Source organism: Ptychodera flava, chromosome 22, assembly GCF_041260155.1.
Source record: "Ptychodera flava strain L36383 chromosome 22, AS_Pfla_20210202, whole genome shotgun sequence".
In the NCBI taxonomy this organism is placed as follows: Eukaryota; Metazoa; Hemichordata; class Enteropneusta; family Ptychoderidae; genus Ptychodera; species Ptychodera flava.
In genome coordinates this window covers 26,448,528-26,474,341 of record NC_091949.1, presented here as the reverse complement: position 1 = coordinate 26,474,341, position 25,814 = coordinate 26,448,528, and the positions used below count along the sequence as shown (strand labels likewise).

The 25,814-nt window shown below is 37.1% G+C and overlaps 1 protein-coding gene across 2 annotated transcripts in view; it reads right to left on the bottom strand.

Moving 5' to 3' along the window:
• LOC139123054 (5'-3' DNA helicase ZGRF1-like) overlaps positions 1-25,814 on the bottom strand; it is a 31,936-nt gene that overhangs the window by 4,128 nt on the left and 1,994 nt on the right. The window contains exons 2-25 of one of the 2 annotated variants that reach the window (XM_070689022.1): positions 25,045-25,185; positions 23,068-23,277; positions 19,565-20,885; positions 17,945-18,135; positions 17,148-17,301; positions 15,430-16,799; positions 14,629-14,767; positions 14,286-14,387; positions 13,074-13,225; positions 12,625-12,810; positions 12,254-12,353; positions 11,737-11,886; positions 11,039-11,156; positions 9,943-10,054; positions 9,339-9,465; positions 8,502-8,664; positions 7,164-7,241; positions 6,261-6,471; positions 5,721-5,906; positions 4,921-5,049; positions 3,136-3,347; positions 2,651-2,779; positions 1,038-1,147; positions 444-677 (exon numbers count right to left, since the gene is read on the bottom strand). In XM_070689022.1, the coding sequence (XP_070545123.1) occupies positions 444-677; positions 1,038-1,147; positions 2,651-2,779; positions 3,136-3,347; positions 4,921-5,049; positions 5,721-5,906; positions 6,261-6,471; positions 7,164-7,241; positions 8,502-8,664; positions 9,339-9,465; positions 9,943-10,054; positions 11,039-11,156; positions 11,737-11,886; positions 12,254-12,353; positions 12,625-12,810; positions 13,074-13,225; positions 14,286-14,387; positions 14,629-14,767; positions 15,430-16,799; positions 17,148-17,301; positions 17,945-18,135; positions 19,565-20,885; positions 23,068-23,277; positions 25,045-25,185 (6,025 nt within the window). The other variant, XM_070689023.1, reaches the window with a different exon arrangement.

Below are 25,814 nucleotides of genomic sequence, written 5' to 3'. Positions count from 1 at the left end.
AACTTGGAGGTAACCAAACAAATTTTGGTACAAGAGAAACAAATTGCCGATATCTGAAATTCATAATGGCTGCCATTTCTGTGTTATCTCTATAGGGAAAATAAAATTCCTGATTTTCACAAAAATAAGCTGATGAAAACTGTATTTACTTCATCAGCTTCAAAATGAGCCTCCATAAGTGGTAGACCAAAACATTATTGTAAAAGTTTTAGTCCGAATATCTGTCCTTGAGACACATTCTACCATAATTGACATGTTCCTACAGAAAAGGAAAGAAGTAGGGGTGATTTTCTACTTTTTAATGGTTGACTAGCACTGCTTGGCTTTGGCATCATGAGATAAATAGCAAATGAATTTATGAACCCTTATATATGTCCAAAGAATCAATGCTTGAAGATAGAACAATATTTGTACCAAGTTGCAGATGAAACGAGACATCTTACCTTCCAGATCACTATCATCAAATGACATCGGCAGACTATCCTCCTCCTCTGCTGTACCAGTTTTACTTTCAGAATCATCATCACAAACATTGGCCTTTCTAGACCTGTTCCTTCTTTTTGCTGTCTTTGTTTTGCTTTGTTCTGATTCATGACTGAGTTGATTTTCCATCTCTACCTGGCGTTCTCTCCACTTCCTCATGAAAGACTGAGATGACTGAATGCCGTCTCTGTACTCTGTGTGTGCATAATCAAGGAAAAAAAGTCCCATTGTTCAAAATATGCAATTTCTCTGCTCTCTTTAAAACTTGCAAATGAACAGCCATGTACATAAGTTTAGAATGTGTCCTCTTTGCTATCCAGCTTATTCAAACAGAGGTACACTGTTGAGTTTTGGATGGAAAGTTAGCCCTGTGTAAGAGGCAATGATGGTGAAATAATCACAGTACATCAAAGAATTTCTACACCAGATATTAAGTGTAATTATCATTACCTACTATATGTTTATCTGATACATTTGCATCAAAGAAGTTAATTCTACACATACACCTGTATACACTGCATGAACACAGAAAGTGCCTGGTATGCAATACCTACCTTGGCAGTGAGAAATGACTTTGCCCCATAGATCATTCTGATACAACATTTTCATATTGCCAACAATGAAGAGATGATTCTTGGATCTTGTCAGAGCTACATTAGTCCTCCTGAGTGACAGGAAATGCAACAAACAGTAGAATTACAGGTATTTGTAATGGTTGAATTTTATCCTGAAAATGCATATCATTGTTCTGTCTGTAGCTCAAATTTTCCATTTTCATGTATTGTGCAGTCAAATTTTTTTTAGAGAGCCGAAACTCGAATGCAGTCATTTTTCTGTCTTTAGCTCCAATTTTACACTTTCATGTATTGTGGAGTAAAACAACAATCACTGTAAAAACTCCAAAGGTATTCAAATTCATTTGAAGATGTTTTACTATTGGTCTGGTGTTTACCAGGGTTAGAAGTTTAGAATATACCGGTATGTTAGGGCCTACATTCATTTAAAATCAATATTGATATGACACTATGAGGTTATCCCTCGATATCACCTCTTGGTGGGGTCGTATTGCTGCGAGTGCGGTTGTGGGCCGCATCACACTCGTCTTCGACTCGTGTGATGCGGCCCACAACCGCACGAGCAGCAATACGACCCCACCAAGAGGTGATATCGAGGGATAACCTCTTTATCATATACCTATGCCCACGTTATTGAATGAATAAATCTCGTATATTAAAATATGATACGTTTCACTGTGGTTTTTCTTGATGGACTACATTTGTTTGCGTCATCTTGCTAAGGCGGATTGATATACTAGCGTCTGACGTAATCTATCAGCTGGCTCATTGCCAATTATTTTACGGTTGAGCAGAGAAATGCTTGAACTCTGTCATCAAACATGTAGGATATCTACCGAATCGGTACGGTACATGCAAGTGTTGTGTTTGGTATTATTTTCCAGAACGCATTTACCATGAATACACGATATTTTTCAAAGTTGTGCTTTTGAATTTGACGGTCCTCCGACATGTCCGATTTGCTTGTCGTCTGCACGTCTGTGCTTATGCACGGACGGAACAGCTGGTCTGTCATCGATCTGTCAGTGCCTGTACAGTGTGATGCATGCTCTGCTCTTTAATTTGTTCGAATTGGTAGCACTACTTGCAGGTTAATCCGATATCGACACATGTTTTATTTAGTTACCCCGCATTTCCCTATGCTTCAAAACCCTGCCACTTTTGGAGATCGGACATGATATCGTAGTCAAAATCATAGACGGGCACCATAGTTTGTTTTGATTAGGGCGCCACCATGTAAGTAGTCCGGTATGCAAATCAACAGGCCGTATCAGGCTTTGTTATGTAAATCAACAGGTCGTATCACTTTTTCATATGCAAATATTCAATTGAATGAAAGAAAGACGCGCTGATCATTCCTTTCATATGCAAATCAACAAGGTGTATCACTGTATTGACATGCAAATCAACATGATAAATCATGTCACTGAACTCAGTACAGACCCAATACAGGGCATAGGTATATGATACAGTATCTTTTTCTCATATGTCTTGTGGTCATACAGTTCTGTACATGTAATGTATACATCTATGATTGAGATCTCCTCAGATGAATATTGACTGAAAAGTCTGAGGCTGAAAGATTAACTCACTTGTCACAGTCAATGAATCCCATATAGTCAGTTCTGACACAGGACAGTATGATTATTCCCTTCTCACCACCTTGGAATGCATCCACTGTGGAGATTTGAATGGATCTCAGTTCACTCTGACTGCTTATACTGGAAACAAAAGAGAAGAAATTGAACTACGTTTAGGTGATGATGTTGGCGGGGTTTATGAACCAGCAGAATTCCATTTGAAATATTATTTTCCTTCTTTTTACTTTTACATTAATGAAGACTTTCTAATTTCAGAAATCAAACCTGAAATTTATAAGGTAGTTTGTGCCTTGAAATAGAAAAAATTTAAACTTTTGCTCAAACATTAATATTCCTCAAGCAAACTTTCAACCATTCTCTTTCAAAATAACATGAAAATTGGGGGTCTGTCACCATGCAAAGTTACTCCAAGAGACTGGAAACTACTGGAACATTTGGATGGTTAAGATCACGGTCCCTCCACAAGATTGACTTACTTGCTGGCTTGAATCTGCAGACTGATTCTTGACAACTGTGCCTTGTAGAGTGTAATGACACCAATGTTACATGGTTGTACACCATATGATATGAGTGTTTCTATCAGAAATACTACAAACTCTGCCTCAGCATCATTGAAGTAACTGCCGTCTCGGCCACACATCTCTTTACCATTGGAGACATTGTAGAAACACAGTGTAGGAAACCCATCCTGATATAAGATATACAAAATAGCAACAATTTGTAAATGCGCGCACCAGCACATCACATGCATTATGGTAGATGCCTCTGTAATACTGCCACAGTACCAAGAGAACTGTCTCGTAACATGGCTTGTACAGCCAGTACAGGGGTCACTAAGCTAAAGCCAATGGTCTGAGAACCAGGACCACAAAGCATTTTGCTTGGACCTGGGAATTTTCAAAATCACTTGTCTGGTAGACAAGTGAATCTTAGTAATATTCTTGTTTTTAGGACTTTTTTGATGTACTGCAGTACTGACAAAGCCCAAACTAAACAATTTTACAAATCCATACAAGCCTAGAGGGTCTAATTACTTCAAAAAGATATGTGAGGCCACCTAGGTAAACCCCATTCTTTTCACAGTGAAGATGGGGAAATGTGTTCTTCAGATTTGCAGACTTTCTGTCTACGCTGGTCAGGGGATGCCAAACTGCAGAATGGTATTTGGTGTAATACACATACACTGGTGTATACTTTGGTGTATAAAGTAAGAATTTTACATTAAGAGTGCCGTGAACCAACAATGAAACACTAATAAAATGAAAACTGACCAAGCTTAAAGCCGCACTTTTCAATCCCAGGTTCTCTCGCATTAGTATAGTGGAGTTCTCCTCCCAGTCAAACACTTGGCCAGTACGATGTTTGATTTCTATAACATTAATTACACAAACTGATTTCAATCTTTTGTCACCTTTTGCTAATCCTGCAAATAGAGCTTATATAACCGTTTGATTGACGGTCGGTTCAAATTGCCAACGGTCATTTATTCCCCAGCACCACACTCGAATTTCCTTAAAAAACGTCTTCCAGTCACGTTAGAATTTGAATATAACCAGGGGGTTCGATCGGCAGCAGCTTCGTGCTGACCGCTAGGCAGTCTGTCAGCATTTTTGCGGTCCGAAAAAAACTAAAAAGTGGCATTTTCTGGAGCGTGTCCCTCATGTTGCCTGTTTGGTGTCCACTTACACAGTGAACGCCGCCATAGGTTGGCGCCCTTTTAAAGGGAGGCTCCGCCATTAAAGGCAGAGCCTCCCTTTAAAAGGAAGCTATGGCGGCATTCATTGTGTAAGTGGACACCAAACAGGCAACATGTGGGCACATGCTCCAGAAAATGCCCCTTTTAGTTTTTTCCGGCCGCAAAAACGCAGACAGACTGCCAAGCGGTCAGCGCGAAGCTGCTGCCGATCGAACTCTGTGGTTATATTCAAATTTGAATGTTGGTGGTGGGGAATCAATGACCGTTGGCGATTTGAACTGACCATCAATCAAATGCTTGTATAAACTCCGTTTGCAGGATTAGCAAAAGGTGCAAAAGGTTGAGATCAGTTTGTGTAATTAATGTTATAGAAATCAAACATCGTACTGGCCAAGTGTTTGACTGGAGGGAGATCTCCACTAATGTGAGAATCTGGGATTGAAAATTGCGGCTTTAAGTTGACGTTGGTGGCAATCAGCTTCTTAGGTACAGTGTACCGGAATGAATCAAGCAGGCAAAATTTCTTGCAAAAAATGACAAGATTAAAGAGAAAGTTTATACTTACAGCTAGAGGTGATCTGTCATCATCAGATACCCCATTCATCAACTGATTACCATAGAAGAGATTGTTGGCCACAGCACTTATGTTAGGATGACATCTGTATTGGGTTCGTAACAATGTAGCTAGGTGGCCCTGTAAATCCAAAATGAGAAACAATCTATTAAAGAATAAACAATCAACTCTAAATTGGATGTAGATCATGGTCTAAGTGTCTGCAAGATGGCACTTTGGAGTAAGTAGTTTTGAAAACTAATTACAGTAATGTTATTGGTTATACCCCTACAATCAAAAATAAAGCATGCAATTCAGAATACAACATTACAGCACGTTTTGCAAGTAGGTTGACATCAACAACGGTATATGACCTTAATATGATTCACATTTTCCAACACAAAGATGGACAATGCATATGGCAAATAAGTGACAATTATGGTACATACATTAAGCTTGTGCATGTCATATTTGCTTATGAGGCCACTGCTACTATTTCGACCATATGTGCCTTATACTGTTACTGAATCACTGGAACAACCTGCTACATTTGTAAGATTTCAAACAATTATTTTCACATCATGTAGGAATTTCCAGTTTATAAGTTGAATCATGGGTTAAGTAGAGTGGCAGTTTAGTAAAATGTGACAAAAAATGTAAAAAGTATCAAATCATCATAAAAACTTCCAACGAATGATTAATTTTTCACTCAATGTGACCATAGACACTGGAGTGAGTTGAGGGTTTACGGTATAGTATGACCTAATGACAGAAATGCAATCTCACTATAGAATGTGTTTGATTACACTCACCATCCTTGTGAGTCGATCAAATAGAGTCTGTTCCAGCCCTGACTGGTGTGCAGACTCTGAGCCCTGGATGGTTGGATTCAATTGCTTGGGATCTCCAACCAAAACCAGCTTCTCACATTCAAATCTAGCCATTGGTAACAATGAGGTTGGCTCTGTCATCTGACTACACTCATCCAGTAATACCACCTGAGACAAAGCAATGAAAATTAGTAGTGCTACAGTGGACAAGATCAACGTTACCATAAGTTGTGAGTATTAAGTCTCAGGTGAGTACATTAGGTAGTCATAATGCTATCAAAATGAAATAAGCTAACACCTGAAGCTAGACAGAAAGAGAGAGAATTTCCTTTTGCAACTAGATGTAAAAAGGTTTTCTTTACAAGAATACTAGAACTACCAGGGTAATGCCAGTATACTGAAGAGCTTACTGAAGAAAACTGACATTTGCACATGAAAATTTTACCCTACAGACCTGAAGGTGTTACCTAAACTTTAGCATGAGAAGACAGGAGTAACCGATGTATCAGCATTTCTACTCACTGGAAATTTAAGCTTCTGCATACAAGGGAAGTCACAGGCAGCACATGTCACCCCTACAACTTTCACATTTGATAGCTTGGCCTTGTTATGTCCAAGGCGGTGTTTCTCAATGCTCTTTCTGACGTACACTTTTTCAGAGGGAGTAAGATCATCTCTTAGCATTTCCTGTAGTCCCTTCAGCTCTTGACTGTCAGAACCTGCAGCATGGACACTGAAAAAATACCAGAATATACCATAGACTATGATATCAATGTAATGTATGTGCTACTGTGATATTTTCCATCAAAAAAAGATAAAGTGGCAGAGATGTACACACGGTTTGGTCACTGTATTGTAAATTCTGAACAAAAAATTTAAAAACCAGCACTGAGTAAGTAAATAATGTCAGCAATATGTGTTGGTTGTCTCTTAGTTTGTCTCTGAGTCTTACAGTTTAAGAAATTTTGTTTCAAGTTCAACTTTAATTTGACTGATGCAAGATTACACTTTGAAAAGAAAGTGAGTGAATCCATCTTGTCTGATAACATTGCTTGGGTGAACTGACTTGAATCTTTGTTATTAATTATAATTTCTGAGGTAAAATATGCTTCAAGGATTTATCTAATTTTTTGCAACGAAAAATCTCAAAACTAATTTTGGAAAATCAGCATTCTAATTGTTTCATATTGGTAAAACAACAGTCTCCATAAAAACATTTAAGAATGATTAATTTTTCTTTTGTACAGAATGAGCTAAAGTGTATGACTGTCACCACATTCTATTAAACCTCAACAATGTTTTCTTCTGAAATGCTTGTATGTTGGCAACCGACATGGGGAACCCTGGTAAAATGACATGGGTACACAATATTATTCACAGTCGTTTTCCTGAAAGTTGAAGTTGAATTGCAAAACATATCCAAACCTGTATGGTAACACTGGTTTAGCTATCTTCTTTAGGCTGCCCACTCTTACAAAGTCTTCTAAGCCAAGGTCTAGTAACCTGATAGATAGCAATTGAGTCAATAATAATAAGTTGTGAACTTTCCAAGTTTGAAATCAATACACTGTGAAAGACTTGTCATCATTGTTCTTTAAAAAGATGGCACTTCGGTGCTCCAAATTCCATACGTGAGTTCATGCAAGCACACATTTCAAATTCTGTGCTCAAACTGACAAATATACTGAAATACTTTTGATGAAAAATGTATATAAAGAAAAATCTCATATGTATTTGCAACTAATTACACTGGCAACAATAATATTATAGGACAATATGTATTCATAGAACACTGCTTTTGATAGACATCGAAAATCTGAAAAAACTTTCATAAAAGTAAAAGCTACGAAGCCATGAGTACATATTTAAAGATCACTAAATTTGATCCTATTGCTTTCTACGGTAATAGTGGACTGTAATAAGTTTTGTATGGGGAAATTATAGGAATGGAAATGTTTAACCCTTTGAGCGCCAAAGTCAATTTTTGTCACCTTTATAAAATATACCCAAGTCAATTTTTTTTTTCAGTTTGCCAAAATTTTGACTAAAAACTTAGCCATTGATATGTGATGTCCATTTGATCCAAAACTATCAACAAATTACAGAAAAATTCATTAAAATTGGTAAAATGTTGCACTTAAATTTCGGTGGGATAAAAATACAGCATTCAGAGGGTTAAAAGTGACGCAAAGTGGACTGTTAGACCCCTACGGTAGTTTACTAGGAGTGTCTTAGAAACACGGTGAAGAAGCACAGCATATTTGGTCACATGAGGGGAAAAGAGAGTACCTTGTATTGTGGTATGTTTGCAACAAAAATTTACAATAAAGTTGCACTAAACTTTAGAGTATGGAGTTACGTTCACAATAACTGAAACTCATCAAAAACCAATTTAAGGTAGAATGCGTGTTTGGTACAGATATTCTGACTCTCAAAATTTTACAATTCTTTTGTGATCTACCACTTGTGGGGGCTCATTTTCAAGCTCTTGGCGTAAGAAAACTTTTTGTTGACTTTTTTTGTTGAACATCAGAAATTAATTTTCTCCGTGGAGTTAACACAGGGATGGTAGCTATTGTGAATTTCAAATATCAATAAATCTTGGGGAATTTGTTTCTCATAGTACCAAAGTTTGTATGGTGACCCCTGATTTTTATTCTTGATTTTGAAAGAGAATGGTTGAAAGACTTCTTGAGTAAAGTTTGAGAAAAAGTCTAAGTCTTTAACTTTCAAGACGCATAACACCTTATAAAACTGACTTACCCCAACAGAATTCTGTCCACAGCCACATTAGTGGTTGAAGAAACCAGTATTTTCCACCTGTTTGTGTCGGGATTGTGGTCTTCATAGCCAATCAGATTGAAAAGCTCAACAAGGAAGATGATTGTAACAGCCAACAGGAAACTCTTGCCTGCACCAAATACACCTGGTGGGCAGAAATTAAATCCCTGAAGTAAACCAATATTCTTTGTGGTGGAAAGTAGCTGTGTTATGGAAGGGGAGTACAAACTGCAGATTCCTATGAAAGATAGTTTCCTGTCCTACAGCTAAGGTATGTCATTTCACTGAACAGTATGAACATTTTGAAAAATCAATCATGTTGACTCTGGAAGGAGAATCAGTGTGAAATTCATGTGTGTAAAAGAAAAGTGCATGAACATTGACATCAATTTATTTATGTGATATTGTCAGGTGAGATTAAGGTAATTGTACAATCTCTTTTCTTACAACTACTCAACAACACTTTTTCTGTGTCTGTATCTGTCTGTATGCATGTAATAACCTTCTTATCAATGTTTGCCTGCTGTCGATAATTGCCAGTTTACTTTTCTCTGGTTTTCTAAATTCTCATAACCCCTACATGCCAATGACAATTTCAGCTTAGTGTTGCCACAAACGGTCCCTCCACAAAATGTTTGTGGAGGGACCGTGAGCCACAGTCCCTCCATGCGAGGGACTGCCAATGAGCTCGCACGTCTAAAATTTAATAGACAAAGCTAGTGGTCCAGACAAATGACTGCACATCAACATGAGACAGAACTCTAAAGCTTCAGAGCATATGGCAGTTGTGAGAGTCTAGAGAGGTGTCCTGATACATACCATGTATTAATGTTATCGGTGCTACAGTGGTTTCCTGTCCTGATACCATTTTAGCCACCCTCCTCAGTGCAGTGGATTGGTCAACATTTAAATCATACTTTTGAATATAATCCTCAGCACACTTTTCCTGTAAATTATCATACAGATCCGAATGAGAACTAAAGCTACAACATAACCCTTTCAAAACTAGACTTTGGTAGGTTCCCATTATTTTCATAAGGATGGGTGAAACTACAAACAGGATATGGGGGTAAAAGGGGTATGTATTGTACATTTGCATGCAATCAACATCAATGATATTAATGCTATTCAGTAGACAGGCACTTCTGCTGGTACAGTTAAGTTGTCTGCTTTCAACTTCGTTGATTTTGAAATATTGCTTTTGAAAACTGACTATCTGACAAAACTTTGGATGTCGGTCATTGTTTCAGATTATGATTGTCTCATTCTGAAGCTTAAACATCACATGCATTTGATATGCTAATTCAATTACTGTGTTATATCTGGCTTTCCCCATGTATGTAGATCATGGAGATACCATCAGGAATATAGATTTTCTCAGAATTGTAATTCATTGAGCTGTAGGTGTTTGTGGTAAACTTACAATGGTATGCCATGAAAGTCCGATAGATTTGCTATCATGGCGTGTTGATGAAGGACATCTGAATGTACTCTGTGTACTGACAGTGCTGTGATTTGAAGGGATATCTTCAGGACTGAACACAGGAGAATAGACAATGAGTTTCAATAATAATCTATAAACACATGTGACGCTTTATTTTCTAATTTAAGGCAGGATTCGCCTCAGGGATAGATATTCGGAATCTCATACTTTTACAGTACTTTTGGGTCTACCGCCTTGTAGGGGTTCATTTATGATTTTAAAGTTCATTGAGTGAAGAAAGATTTTGCCTGCTTAGTTTTGTGAAAAATTGACAATTTAAATTTTACCCCATAGGGTTAACACAGGGTTGACTGCCTTTTTGAATTTCAAGAGTCAGTAAATATTGGTTGCTGCTCTAGTAACAAAAATTGTATAGTGACACAGATATTCATACTTGATTTCAAAGGGAAATGTTTAAAAGTTTTCCGGGAGAAAGTTTTGAGCAAAAGTTTAAGTCTTTCAATTTAGAGGCACGTCCTACTTTAAGCTGGAAACATTTATTACGGTAGTCATATTTACCATGGACATAGCCATGTAGGTATAAACCAACACTCAAAACAGTGGCAGTGCTGGTGCTCTCACTATGGGAATGATAGTGAGAGCGCCCCCACTGGTGGGATTGTGGTATTGACTTAAATGACTTTCCAGGGCTGGCAAACTTGCAAATATCCTCTTCGAACTTTAAATGTCAAACAGGTCTTGCTAAACTTTTAACAATATGTCCTGCTTACATTGTAAGATACTTTCACAGAAAAATTTCCCAAATTTTTGCTGAGAGATGTTTTTGTACATATAAAGTAATCTTTGGTCAGTTAATGTATAAGTACTATACTACTGTAAATCAGTTTAATTTTGTCATTACAATTGTTGTTGTTGGTATTGATGATGATGATGATGATGATGATGATGATGTTACTGTTTCTTCTACGCAAACTGGTCTAAATATTATTACAAATGGCATATCCTGCACATGTAATTCAACTCAATATGAACATGGGTAAAAATATGTAGTTGCACTTCATAACAACTTACATACCTGTGCACAAGGTAGGGTACAATTGGTGTGACTCTCGGATTCAGATAGTCTTGAATGTTACTGATACAAGATAATTCATTGCTGGCATTGAAAGCAAGTATGGCATGCACCGCAACAGCTGGTAAAAGAAAATAAAAGCTAGTATTAAAGCTGCTGTTAAGATTCAAATAATATCTTTTAATATCTTTGGTTTTTTCGGGACTGCAAAGTACCAGTGCTTCCAAGAATTTTTGATTGCTAACTAAAACAGGATGAAGTTTTTTGGGAAGAAAAAGAAATTCCTGTTGCCTAACTGAAAATGACAATGTCCTATTGAAACTACCAGTACAACTCAAGTTTCATAATTTTTCTGGAGACCCTTTGGTAAACTTGAAATAATAGATAGATACTAGGATAGAGTAAACCAACGTATAGATGTACATGTATATTATAATTATAGTTGCTCGGGAATTCCTCAGCAGCAAAGATTGATTTGCCAAATCTTCTCAAAAAAGGGTAGAGTTGTTGATTTTGCTGTGGTTATAATTAGGAAATTTACATTTATAGGTTAATAAGAGACAACGTAAATTGTAAAACCCATGAATCTGCTTTCAAGTGTGATGTTACAAATAGCAAGAAACCAACATTGGAATGATCATAGGAAACTGTGACGCGTATCAATGCTGTGGCTTTCCTCCTACATGTATGTCATTACTTACTCTCTGAGTTTGCCCAATTGGATGGTGAGTACCCACTGACTGGTTCAATTTCTATCTCGCATGATGATGACGGGCCGTGAAATACACTCTTTGCAATGAATGTATTGGCTGGGTCAAAGTTCAAATCTTTTGAAATGATCCAAAGGTCATCTGAGGAGAAATGAAATTTAAGAAATCAGAAATGGTGTAACGGTTTCTCAGATGACAAAACAGTTTTATACATTACTTAAGTAAAGTTACATTAGGGAAACACTTACTTGTATCAGTTTTAATTAGTTCTCTTTCTACCAGGTGCCATAGACAAACCACAGAAATAACTACGACTTTGGAGAAAGAAGATTAATATATACATTACTGACAAACTGAGAATTGTTTTTTATCTTGTAAACAAAGATTTTGTTTATTTGCTCCATAGAAAAATGCGATGTAGAGATTATATGAACAAAAGAAATTCACAAATTTCTAATACATCTCTCAAAGACTAACATTACAGGAAACCTAGCATACACACACTTACCTTTAGAATACAGAGATGAGTGTTCTTTTCTTGTCAGCTGCAGATAGAGTTTCTTCTTCATGTTTTCAGAATTCCTATTTCTGTATTTCTTTATCCAAGGCTGAAAAAAGACCAAGCACATACAGTACAAATGTCGCACAGAGGATGAATGCACAAAATATATTGACAATTTCAAGAAAAAAAGGTGTAAATAGCATCTATATTATGGAATACTGCAATCAGATGAGTATGAGTGCTAAAAAATTAACACAGTCTGACTTGAATATGTGTGTCTGTATTACGTATCCAATCAACTACCTTTTCATGAAATTTAATGCATACTCTGAGCACGTTTTCAAATCTGAAACCATCATCCAAAGACTGTTACTTACAGGTGCATTTTGTAAAGGACCATAATTGTCAGCTGACTTTCTGATAAGTCCACAGTCACTGTAGAGGGCGATGTTCTGACTTTTGAAGAAAGAGTCAATACTGGCTGCATCAGACAACACGCACTGGGCTGCTTTCCTGGTAACTCCACCAGCTGATTTACTGTCTACGTCCGCCCACTGGAAGAACTAGTCAAACATGAAAATAGAAAGAATTAAAATTACAAACACTAGATGAAAATCACTGAAATGGAAAGTAATATAGAAAGCAAAAAGTTTTTTTCCATAGTTTGGAAACAGCATGTCTTTCAATCCTGAAGCCCTTGGTTGAAGTCAAAATTTGCACACAGATTGCCTTGCACCAAAGCTTGATGTCAAAAGGAGCACAATGGGTGATGTTGTATGCATCTGTTGAATGACAGACTGAGACATTAATGATTCTTACGAAGTACCTTGCACTGTTGTCCCCTTGGTGCACTGCAGGTGTAGAAAAACCTCCCTTTATTGGGGCCATCTTTCTTCACCATCACCATCTTAGACGCTGTGCCATGCTCACAGGCTGGGGTACCACTGTTTGCTGTAGATCCACCAGACTGCCGCTTCCCTGTCACAAGAGAAATTGACTCATCATTCCTAAGAAAATTTTCTTCATATCATCATCATGTTGTTGCAGCATTGTATAAAACAGTTTACACAAGCACTTTTGCCATATAAATTTGTAAGTTTCATATGTACTGGTATACCAATCAGGAAGCACATAAGTCAACCAATCAACTAGCTCATTCTAGTCCGTGAATCTCTTTCATGACAAACGTGATGTCTGGCACCCTGTCCTCACTAAGACTTTGTATAGTGAATAAAATAAATTATTTGATGACCAATGCATTATGTCCGCATGTCAATGGGCATTCTGTACAGATATGAAAAAGTCTACTCTGTAATAATGAAAATGTATGTTCATCACCATATTTATCATAAATATTTCATACAGAAATAGCGTTTTGTGCGGTTACAAGTTTGTTGATAAATATATTTGTAAGCATGTGATATCAGACAAGTGCTGCTTGAAATATAAACAAAGTTTGACTGTTGTGTGCCTGGCTATTGTGTCCGTTTGTAATCTGAGCCATACATATATATGTCTTTTGGTATTCATTGTTACACTGGCAGTCTTCTACTAAGAGGTAATTTTGCATAATTTCAAAAAATGTATGTGATCTGAAAATGCAGGTGAATATTTATTTTGCATATTGATGAGAGAACAATGACATCATTTGCATAGAGCCCTATTGATGTTATAAATGATAAAAGTAAAGTTTTGAACATTAAAGAAAATAAAATGAGGTTTTACCATATTGTCTACTTAGTACTATATTATGGTCAGACCTGTATTCAATAAGTGAAAGGTTTAATGTAAGACAGAGCTATAATTTCACCATGTCATACTTGACAGTTTAACCGTATGACCTCCATTTTCGATATGGGGTCAATTTTTCTTTTGAAAACACTATGAGGATATACCACAGCTGGGTGAAGAAAAGGTTATGTTGCCTTTCAATACAAAAGTAAGGTTAGTAAAGGATATTGGTGACGCTTTTCAAAGTTTCCTCTCACAACAAAGGGACAGTACACAACACATACATAATGCTAGTAAAGTTACCTACCTTTATGACTTTCATAGTTAGGGATGTATTGTGAAATGTCAGCCTTTGCAAGACCAGAATGGAACCTCTGGGACAAGTCGAACAGAACTATGTTTAGATGCTCTGAAAATTGGAAGATGCAAGCAGGATAACAGGATGCAAGTTTTCTACAAGAATATGTAAGCATTGAGAAGTACATAACTTAAGCCTCATAACACAGTGCAGAAGTCAAGTCAAGAGATATAAATTCTCAGTTGGAAATACTTTCATTTCAAAATTTAACGCCATTTCCATTCCAATTCAGCGTAATTTCAAATGAGTTAAAGAGTTCCGCAACGAACTGAGACAGTGCCCAAGTTCTTACCTTTTAGTGCGGCTATGAGAGTTTGTTTATATGCATTAACATTGGAGAAAGACACTGGCAATGTGACTTGTCTTACTGGTACAGCCTCATTCTCTACTTCTTTCTTTGATGGAAAATACAAATCACCACATAGATTTCTCTGAAAAGAAGAACAATTCTCAATAATTCAGTAGGGTGCATATGTATTACTCACAATATTCATAATGACAAAATTTGTTATTGACCCCAATCAGAACCCCTACTGTTTCAAAACAAGTGCTGAACAAATCAACCTATATAAATACATACACAAACAAACAAACAAACAAAAAGGTTAAATTTATTTTGAAAATCAAATTGACAATTCAAAAACATGTGTTCACAATTGATTCTCTAGGTTATACTTTTGTCTAATAATCAAGAATGAGTGAAACATAGATGAACTTGGGGATATTGGAAATTATCAATTTACCATATGAAACATGAAATGGCTATATCTTCATTGACACCAAAAGAATCTATCCAAGGATTCAAAATTGAGTCAACTGAGGCTTAAATTACAATTTAGGACATTCTGTTGTGCATCTTTCTCTGAATTCACTGATCTTCATATTACTATACACCTCCCAAGGCATTCCATGATGTACTTAAATTGTACTCTGATTAAATTCTGACTTTGTGAGACATCCCTGCTTTATAGTTCATTGACATATGACATTGCCAGAAGCACCTTCAGAATTCCTCTTTTGCAATATAGGTCAAAAATGTAAGTTAACTGACAAGAATGATCTTGATGTAGTATTTGTCTCTCTGATATCCTACCTCACCATTTCTCAAGGTAGACTGCTGCGCAGCACCCAATACAGGTGTATTAAAGCCTTTCTTGCTGTAATTTCTATTCACAGCTGCATTTGATGGTTTATGTCCATATGACAAGTGTGATGCATTTTGATTGTTCAGTGTGTGTCTTGACAAAGCTGCTGACACTGGATGGGCAGATAGTCTCTTCAACCCTGTTCTGTATTGACGAGTTGCACCTACGGATTCCGTCCCTCCTGTTGATTTACATCTGTTAGTGTCACCCTGTCTGCCGGTCAGTTGGTTACTTCTACTGAAACGTCCTGTGTAGCTCTCTTGATCATGTCTGTCACATAGTACATCATCTTGACTGGCATTCTGATATCTTGTCTGGTTTTCATGTCTCTCATTTCCATACATGTTTTTAACATTCTCAGTCCCACATTGAGCATTTTGTTCACTGCTGATATCTTCAGAGCATATGGCAACTGGACTGCTTGAACGTGTATCACGTCTACCATCATATCCAGGTGAGCTCTGGTTTGTAGATCTTGCCAGAATTCTCCTCAGAGCATTGCTTTGGTTCTGCCTGTCATTAAAACTTGTACTAAGATTAGTTGAAGAACTACATTCACTACTTCCTCCCTGTGGTGAGTCCCTGATTTCATCCTCAGGTGGTTGTGATATCACAGGTTTTCTCTCCCTTCTTTTGAACTGATACTGTCTGTTCCTTACAACGCCAGATGTTGCACCACCTTGTTGATCAGTTTGTGAATGGTGAACAGCACCAGTGACTGCTGTATGCTCAGAGAGAGAATTTCTCATATTGGTGGACTCCATATTACTGGTAGTATTTTGGTTGAACATATTTCTTTTTCCATAATCTACTTTACTGAATGTGTTTTGTAGCCTGATTGAGGGAGTGTCACTACTACGGCAATTAATGACATCATTACTGCTACAAATCAGCAAATCTGGCTGTAAATTTTGTTTAACAACAGGATCTTTTGGCTTGTTACTCCATGAGCTGTGAGTTGATGAATGACAATTTAAGCTGGAATCACTTCTTATATTGGAAGTTGCATCGATGATAAAGCAATCCATTTCATCAGTGTCCTGGCTACTGGCATATTCAGGTACAATATGGTGCAGTGGACTTGACACATCAGGAGACGAGCTACATTGAGATTTGTTCACAGATGACTGCACAGCTGGAACAGTTTGTATGGGTGACAGGATATGTTCGCCAAGTGGTATCTCACCTGCACTATGATCATCAATACTACTAGCTTGTTGCCATCTCCATGGATTTGATGGCAATTCATTGTATGAATCTTTGACGGACCGTATATCAACAAAGTACATCTCTTCATCTTCTTGGAGGATACTCTGATCTGGAAAAGGAACAGAAAATCAAGCTGATCATTTTATCCTACCGAAACAGTTTCTTTATGTCAATGACCTGTCTCAGCAATTCACACAACATTTCCCACTTTCATGGTTCGGGACGGCAAAGTCAGAAGTCAAATTATAAATATCCTTTTAAATTAAATGGATTACGTATCGTAATTGAAATGTCAGACAGGCAGGAGCCATGATTTACAGCTTGTAGGTACACGCATAAATTATTAATTATGTTTGCTTGACAAATATAACATAATTGCACTATTTCTTAAATTAATTTTGCTTGAAAAATATAATATAATTCACTATATCTTAAATTAAACCTTGGAATAACTCACTTTGTAAATCTATGATGTCATTATCGGGTACGCCATTCTCGACTGATTCTGTCTCAACTATAGCAGGGTGTATTGTGGATGATTTTGAATTTCTGACTGCTGTACCACTGACTACTGCCCTCTGCCAGTGGCTATCTTCAATCTTCTCAGAAGCCTACATGTACAGCAATGAGAAAACAGTGGGATTGGGGATGAGCTAAAGCATATCAAACCATTGTTGATTGGCATTCACTTAAAGTCATGGCAAGGTACTTGTATATTGTTTTCACTGAAATTCACTGTAAGTCATGTCAACATTGTCTACACAATGTAACTATACATTCAACTAAACCACTAGGATTATACCATACCCAGTTACTGATTTTGTACATGGTTTGTGATTGTATGACTCTATCATCACAATATTGTTAAAAGGACAGTACTGGTGTGTGATGTCTAGTGTAAATCGTGGTGACATTATGAGAAGTTATCAAAGTTATTGTGTGGAAAAATATACAGTAAATATAATAATATGCAAGTGTTATTGAATTCTCAAATTTCGATAAATGGATATTTTGATATGTTAAAAGCAATATTGTCTTTGCCAGTGCATAAGGGTTTTTCTCAGCTGGTGTATATATTGTTGTGGGAGATTACTGGATTGAGTAATCACGTTAAATTTGAACAGTGTGATTTAAAGGGAATGTAGAAAATGTAAGAGTGTATAAGGTCTTTGATAAAATTAAAATCATGCATATTCTAAACAAAATGTACATGCAGATCCAATATTGTCTATAACATACACACAAAGTACTTACTTTTTCTACAAGAGACTTTGCAATACAACTGGTACTTGTTTCCTCTTTCATACCAGTAAGTTCTGATGGATGGGGAAGCTGAGACAGTATCATAGAGGTGCCTGGGTTATAGGTACCTCCACTTTGAAATTTCCACACATCTGTCTCTTCAGTTAGATTATCGGGTTTAGATTGGAATTCTTGCATAGAGGCTGCAAGAACAGAGAAACAGAAAATCATGTGAATGAAGTCTTGTCATTCTGAAGTCACTCACGGGAAGCAAAGCTAGCTATACTTAATACTTACAGTATGTTACAGGTCAAAATAACAAAATTTAATACGATTGGATACTTTCTTGACCAAAAAAATTAATGTTTATCACAACAAAAGCTCTTTCATTGGCCAAAAGTTCTAATGAACCTTTTCACTACAATGGTTTGGCCCAAACCCATAGTTATCAATGGTGATTGTGGACCTGTTCACAAGGAATTGGGATGAGCAAATTAAAGTGAAATCTTTTAGCTTCTATAAAATACATCAATTACACTACATTTTGTGAAGCTTATTGATGTACTAGTAATTCTTATTCCCTTTACAGACTTAACATGTTTTTAATGAATTATTTCCATAATCTGATTAGCCTACCTTTACTCTTGCCTACCATTTGTTGAGGTTGCCAGAAACCTGTAATCGTCTCCTGAGTTAAAAAGGGATTGTCTGTATCTAGCCTATGTATCTGTGAGCTATCTTCAACATTACATGGAGATGTTCTTGACACCTCTGATCTTGCAAATGTTGGACTGTAATATGAAGATTTTCTATGTGCATGTAGACTGTCTTTTTGTGGGCTGTGCATGTCTGAAAACAATTTATGTGTTTCTAGTCTCTCCAGAAGAGGGAAGATCTGACTGTCTGTATTGGAACTATGATGATTAGTGAAGTGTATTGGTTCATGGATTTCACCGTCATATTTGACTTTTTGCAGCTCACATGTATAATCTCTCTGGCTCTCACTTTTGACCAGTTTATGAAGATCAAAGCCTGTTCTGTGTTCATTCTGCTCTAGTGGACTGCTAGACAACACTGCACTCACTTCCAAGTCTTCTAATATATTTACTTTCCCTAACTTCTTACTTTCAGTTGATACAGCCTCACTCTTTTTCATTTCTAGCTGATGTTGAGTGTGATGAAACCTAAACTGCCTCGGTACTTCCAGGACGGGGCTCAGACTGTCCCCAACTGGCACCTCTTGGAGTCCTGAAACATTTATTTCCTGCACCTCAGAGCTTTGACCCCACCCTTGACTTAGCTGACTCGACAGTGAAATGTCAAAGGTATCTACAGATGACGGCTGGCTGACATTAGCTGTACTGTCGTATCTATTTACATTCTTCTGTTCATTTTGTGAAGCCTGACTGGTGTTTTCCTCATTAATCACAATGCTAATCATCTCATCTAACTCAGCTATGTCCTCATCTTTTGCTCTATCTTGAGTATCACAATTTAATACACACATAACTTCAGTGGTCTGCCAGCCTATGGGTCTGTCTCTATCACCGATTCCTTGGGTTATCATTACTTGACTTTCTACCTGTCCCTGAAAATCTGCATGTTTCTCATTTAGTTCCTGTTCAAGATTACCTGTTGTATCATTATGTTGTTCATCTTCATCGATTGACATATGTTTCTGAGAGACATTTGGATTTATGCCGGTTCTTTCTTCGTTTTGGTTTTCTTCCTCTTGTTTGGCTGTCTTATACATGTCACCTTTTTGCTGATCTCCCCATTTCAATCCTGTTGGCTTGTCTCTATGAGATGCATTATCACCAAGAGCTGCATTGCTAGTCTCTGGGTTGTCAGGATCTCTCGTGCTGGGGTTGTAGCCACAACTACCATAAGTTTGGTTATCTATGCTCTTGGCATTCCATTTGCTCTGTCGGCTTTCACTAAGCTTTTTGATGACTGTTGTGCTTTGCCTGTTTTCAGGAGATGTGTCAGTTTCCTCAAAATTTTCTTGTTTTCTCACAGCAGCATCATTCATGTTTGTTTCAGACAGTACCTCACCAGAATATTGGCTATACCAACTCATTTCATATCCTCCCAAATCTTTAGGGAAGACATCTCTTTGATTTTTTTGTTGATAAAAAGAGGAGTAACCTTCTTGCACCTTGTTTACTGCATCAGTATGTTTACTATCCCTCTGAGCAGAAACAATTCTACTTCCAAACAAAGGTTTGTTGATCAGATTGACTGTTGAGTGACTGCTATTGTGTAAACCACATCTTATGCTATCAGTCAGTTCTGTGGAATGAACAGGTATTCCTTGGCTCTCTCGTTTGGTTGTTTCAGTGCCTGCAACTTTTGTTCCATCCTGAGTTGCTTTAGTCTTGCCACCGAGGAGGGCTAAAATCTGAGCTGTGTTTCTTTTTGTTGTGGTGGTCTCTGTTGGCATTTCTTGCAGTAGGCTTCTTTCTCCCACTGGAAATGATCTAGAAGTATCATTGTTGTCAGAAAACATAGCCTTGTAGTGTTGTTTCAAGCATGTGGTCTCTGATACAAATATGTTACTTGTTTCCGATTGAGTGTTGCACATTCTTTGTCTCTCTGATTGGTTGAAAGAGGGATTATCTGACCCATCATCATAAACTCCTGTTGTTCTGCTTGAGGTACTTGCCCCTCGATAATTTCTAGGGTTTGTTAGATTCCTATTTTCAACCCTGTCTTCATTTTGAAGAGTTCTAGAAGGATTTTCGTCTCCCAAGGATGCTTCCCCAGCTGTGTATAAATTCATGAAATCCTGTCTGGGCTTTTTCTGGAAAGGAGTGCTGAACAAGGGTGATGACAAACTTGTCCTGGGGTTAGCAACCATTTGCTGTATATGGGAGACTGGTACGTGCTCCTCTGGATTTCTCTCTGAGCCATCGCAATGTTTCTTCACAACTTGTCTTGGTGCAGTGAAACCCTAATGAGAAATTTAGATGATTCACTCGGGTTAATCTCAATCTTTTTCAACTTTGGAAGAAATGAAAGACAACTGTCATATTAACGCTTGGTCTTTTATTGGTCCAAGTCAATATATCTTTGGTGGTCAAAAAGTATATATTTTGGTTTTTTTTATATTGTCCCATTATCTCCATAGATGACTATCTACTTTCTTCAACTGAGATCCTGCTTGTGATACTACTAAGTGGGGCTCCCCCTAAGTCACCAAAATGATTAGCCAACTGATTAGCCAAATCAAAAATTTTGTAGCCACTTTGAGCAACTTTTAGCCAGTTTATGATCTCAAGCGTAGCAATTACAGCTTTCTCGGCATTCAGGTGTTCCTAATTTTACAAATCAAGATGTTTTGTATGATGTTCCTGATAGTTTTTACATTAAAGAAATATTTGTTCAGTTTTTATTGAATAATCTGGGTTTTTATGGCATTTCCAGGATAGAAATACTTTTTCATTTTAGATTTTCAACTTTTATCACCAGAAATAAAATAAGGTATCAATTGAATTCTAATCTGGTAGCAAAGTGAAGTGCATATTACAACAGGTACAGAACATTTCTCCAGCATTCATTTAGTGTTCACAGTATGATAGCTTGTCATAAGCTACAAGCCTCTCATGCGGCAAATTTATGCAGTCTTGCATAATCAAAATGTTTTAGCCACAAGAATAAAAAAATGGTGCAGAAGAAAGCATTTAGTAGCACACTGGCAGTGTAGATATGATTGGCCCCAGTGTTACTAGTATGTCATAGTTGTGATCAAGCAGGCTGAATAGCATTTTGAGTATGAGTATTTTCTTGAGACCAAAGGGTTTGGCCAAACATAACTCTTGTAAAACAAGACACAATGATATATGTTCATTTAAATTACTCACTGCTTGAGAGTGTACATTGTTTTAATGACTATGATAACATTTTAGCACAGATATATTTTCATTTGATATTTTGATATCATCAAGAAATGTCTGGTGATGTTCACTTCTACATCATTAAACTGGTTGAATCTGCAAAAATATTAAAATAATTCAGAATCACATAATTTCTTGTATAAGTTATAGCAGTTTGAAATAGACCGAATTAATAATTTGTTGCTTTAATGTTTACATGCAAAATTGCAATTCACAAACGTGACGATTTGACAATGGATATGCTTACTGCAATTACTGTTGACAATGTCCCTTTGCGATGACTCTAAATAAAATTAAATTTAAAACTGACAGTCAAGCTGAATGCCATTTAAATTTGAAGGCACCAAAATTACCTTTACCTATTGGACCACCCTAGGTGGCTCTTTTGAACCATAATTGTACACTTAAGGGGTCTTCATGCATGACATCACATGATGAGATGACCTAGACTTGACCTTTCAGAAAACCTCAGTTTTTCTCCTCTTCCTTTGTATTATTACTCCGTTTGTGAAAGTTTCCTTTGAAATTATGGTTTTTACTATCAAACTGAGTAGTTGCAAGCCAAATTTTGATTCTAGCAAAGTAGGTAAAATTCTCATAGACTGAAGGACGAACGGACTCACGGAGGCCACGCAAAGCCTCGGTGTACTGCAGACGAGACGGAACAGCAACAATGTTTGTTTTACGTACCAGGGAATTTGTAACTTTGTAGAAAGGCGAGTGAAGTGTTTCAATACATTGCAACTTTGTATGAAGGAGGGTAAACTGTTTCAACATCTTACAACTTTTTTATTGTTAGCTGTAGTTTTTTGTTGAGGTGGCACCAGGGCCGGGCAGTAAAAATTCATTAGCCACTATGTTCGCCAAACTGGAATTTTTGTAGCCATTTTTAACTTTCTTTCGCATTTGGCTAATTGGCGATCGGGTAGCGGGAGCCCTGCTAAGTGGTTTGATGTATGACTGCCCTACAGTTACGGCTGTGTAGTGTTTCGTTATATCGCTTTAATGTTCTGTTGTAAGTTGCACCATTTTATGAACCTGTATCACTTGCAGGTTACCTGAAAGCAATACCTTACAAAAGCCAGTGCCATCTGGTAGGGGAAATCAGTGAAAATCTAGAAACCACAAAGTTGAAAAATTCAGCATCTTTTGATCATAGGTGTTGTATTTGACATTAAACATTAAAAGTTATTAGTGAACTGAAGGCATACCTGCAGTTTCAGCTACATGTATACTTACAGTGCGTCTCCTCTTTAAGGAAAATTTTGATTGTGCGGCTGGCTGGTTATTTTCTACACATGGTTGTCTACATGTAGCTGTCACACTGTATGCAACGTTCCTATTACTCTGAGGTAGAGTTGTTACATCACATACACTTGAATTGTTGGTCCTTTCTTCTTCGATGAGAATAAGGTAACGGTCACTTTCGAGTTGTTCACCAATAATTAGCTTCAAAAAATACATGAAATAATGACAAGAGAATCAGTATTTTCTAGCACCCAGCCACATTCATTCCTCTTTCAAAAAAGAAATAAATTTCTCATAGATGTTGTGTTTTGTAACAGCATTTAGTTATTTAAACAGCAGCATTTAGTTATTTAAGCAATAACCCCCGCTGCAGGAGGGTATACACAAGATTTTTTGTACAATGTGTGAATCGGCGAGTGCTATATGGAGTGAATTGTACCAAAATCGAGTGTATACCCAACTGCGAAGGGGGTTATTGCTATTATATTATATCAACTTGCGTGTCTTTGTTGTCTTACTTGGGTATTTTCATCACTCTAAGCCCCAAATGCAGAAAACGGACGTCTAAGAGATCGAACGTCGGAAATTTTGCGCCCAAGACCGAGCATTTTTATAAGTGGGATTAAGTTGGGATTACGTACAGGCACACAGTATCCTACGATAAATACGCATTACGTTCATATCGACAGTGCATTTTATTCGCATCAACACAAACACTATACTTGTCAAAAAATACCTGCTACAATCACACAGAAAACGGGTCAAGAGTTCAAATCAAAAGAAAAAAGTAACAATTTTTTTCGTAAGTTTACATAAGAACAATAGTTTTTTTTGGCATACTAAAAATAGATTTGTCTCATTCTGTACCGCATATGCGTATATACGGTATACGTTGACCGTCGCGACATTCAGAGGTGGCACAGTGAAGTTACAGGATCTATTTTTGATGGATAATTTGGACGTTAATTGTACCAGAAAACAAGCAGTTTTGAAATAATCCACACTTGCGATGACTACAACTGTGATGAATAGTTGTGCAGAGTGTGTTGCCCGATGCAGGGAGAGCTGGACGCTGACACTGATCGTTGCATTTGATGTCAAATTTCGTCGCAGTCGCCAGGAGTCACCCCATTGATATTTTGAACTTCTTGGTCTACATCATTAAGACACCCCAGTCTGTTACAGCCCAAACTTTGGTAAAGAATATCTGACATACCGTTACTTTGAGGAAGTGTCAATTTATTTGTGTATGAACGAATACTATCTTCATTTTAAAGAGCGGTAGGATATATCGCGTCTCGACTCCCGCAATATCAAGCAAAGTTCACGGTGCGCTATGTCTCCCTAATATTTATGTGCATCACATCCCGAATGTGCTGCTTCAGAGATGTCTTTCATCATCGATCCCAACTTATTTACACCAAGAGGTGAGTTACAGACCCACACTTTATCTGTGTATCAATATTCGGTCTTCAGTCTTTGTAACAAAGTGGACTGTTTCGGTTTTCATCGAGGGTCTATGGTTTAGATAGGTACGTTCAAATGCACCGACTGGGCAATTTTCGAAAATGCTGATTTAGGGGCCCGTTTTACCACCGCTATCAGTGCTAAAACAGTATTTTAGCATGGGAGAAATGAGCTCTCGTCCAATCAGAATGGCGCATGGTAGCATGATATAATATAATTATTGATTTATCTATTTATTTACTCAATGAGATATTTTCCATATTTGCTTTTGTGAGTAAACTACACAGTAGTGAAAACTGTTACAATGAATGCTAGGAAAGATATATTAAAAACTCAGATTACAAGCTGCAACAACAGGCACACATGCAGAACTGACAAAATTTGTCCGAATTTCAAGAAGAAGTGTCTGGTGTGTCGCATGTGTGCAGATATATTTAGTAGCAAACAAGTAACGGTGAACAGCTCTATTGGACACAGACTAAATCATGATATTGATATTACCTGGTCTGGTTTAACATGGAGAGAGTCCAGTTTGGATTTGTTGTCATCATAGAGAGAAGCTTTGCTTCCCTGGATGCCAAACTTCAAAACACCATCCTGCCAAGTCTTGGCCTTCTTTGTTTTCTGGTGGGGGTACAAAATCTACAACAAAAAGTGGAAATTGAAATATTTGCCCAAGGGTCTGCAGTGATTCTGTTATGTGACAAGCTTACAAGATGCGAAGTATAATTTTGATGATGAATTTTATTAGTTTTGCTGACAAAGGATGTTCCCACAAACATTTGCACAAATATGAGAAATATCACAGATATGTAATAGTAACACTGTTTAGCTTTCGGTAGGAGACACACTTCACTTCATTAGCTATGGCATAGATATAAATAAATAAATAAATAAATAAATAAATAATGATACTAAGTGAGAAGAGAAAACAAACCAAAACAAACTTAAATGTGTTCATCGCAACATCCTTTGCCAGCTATCTTACAGTATGAATGAGCTGTTGATGGTAGTGAGATTGTTTAGTTGGTGTAATAGTGTTTTAACCTGAGGGGGGAACTTTCTTTTTATAGTATAAAAATTGATTACAACAGATACTGAAGTACGTCTATGGCTTAGGGATATATATTACCTAATTACCTATATGTTACCTAATCCATTGCAAATTTCATATATGGTATATGGGGACATTGATAAAAAAATACAGTAATTTACGTAACAACCACTATAAAGACACTCGACTACTTGAAAATTTCAAATAGTTATGCTAG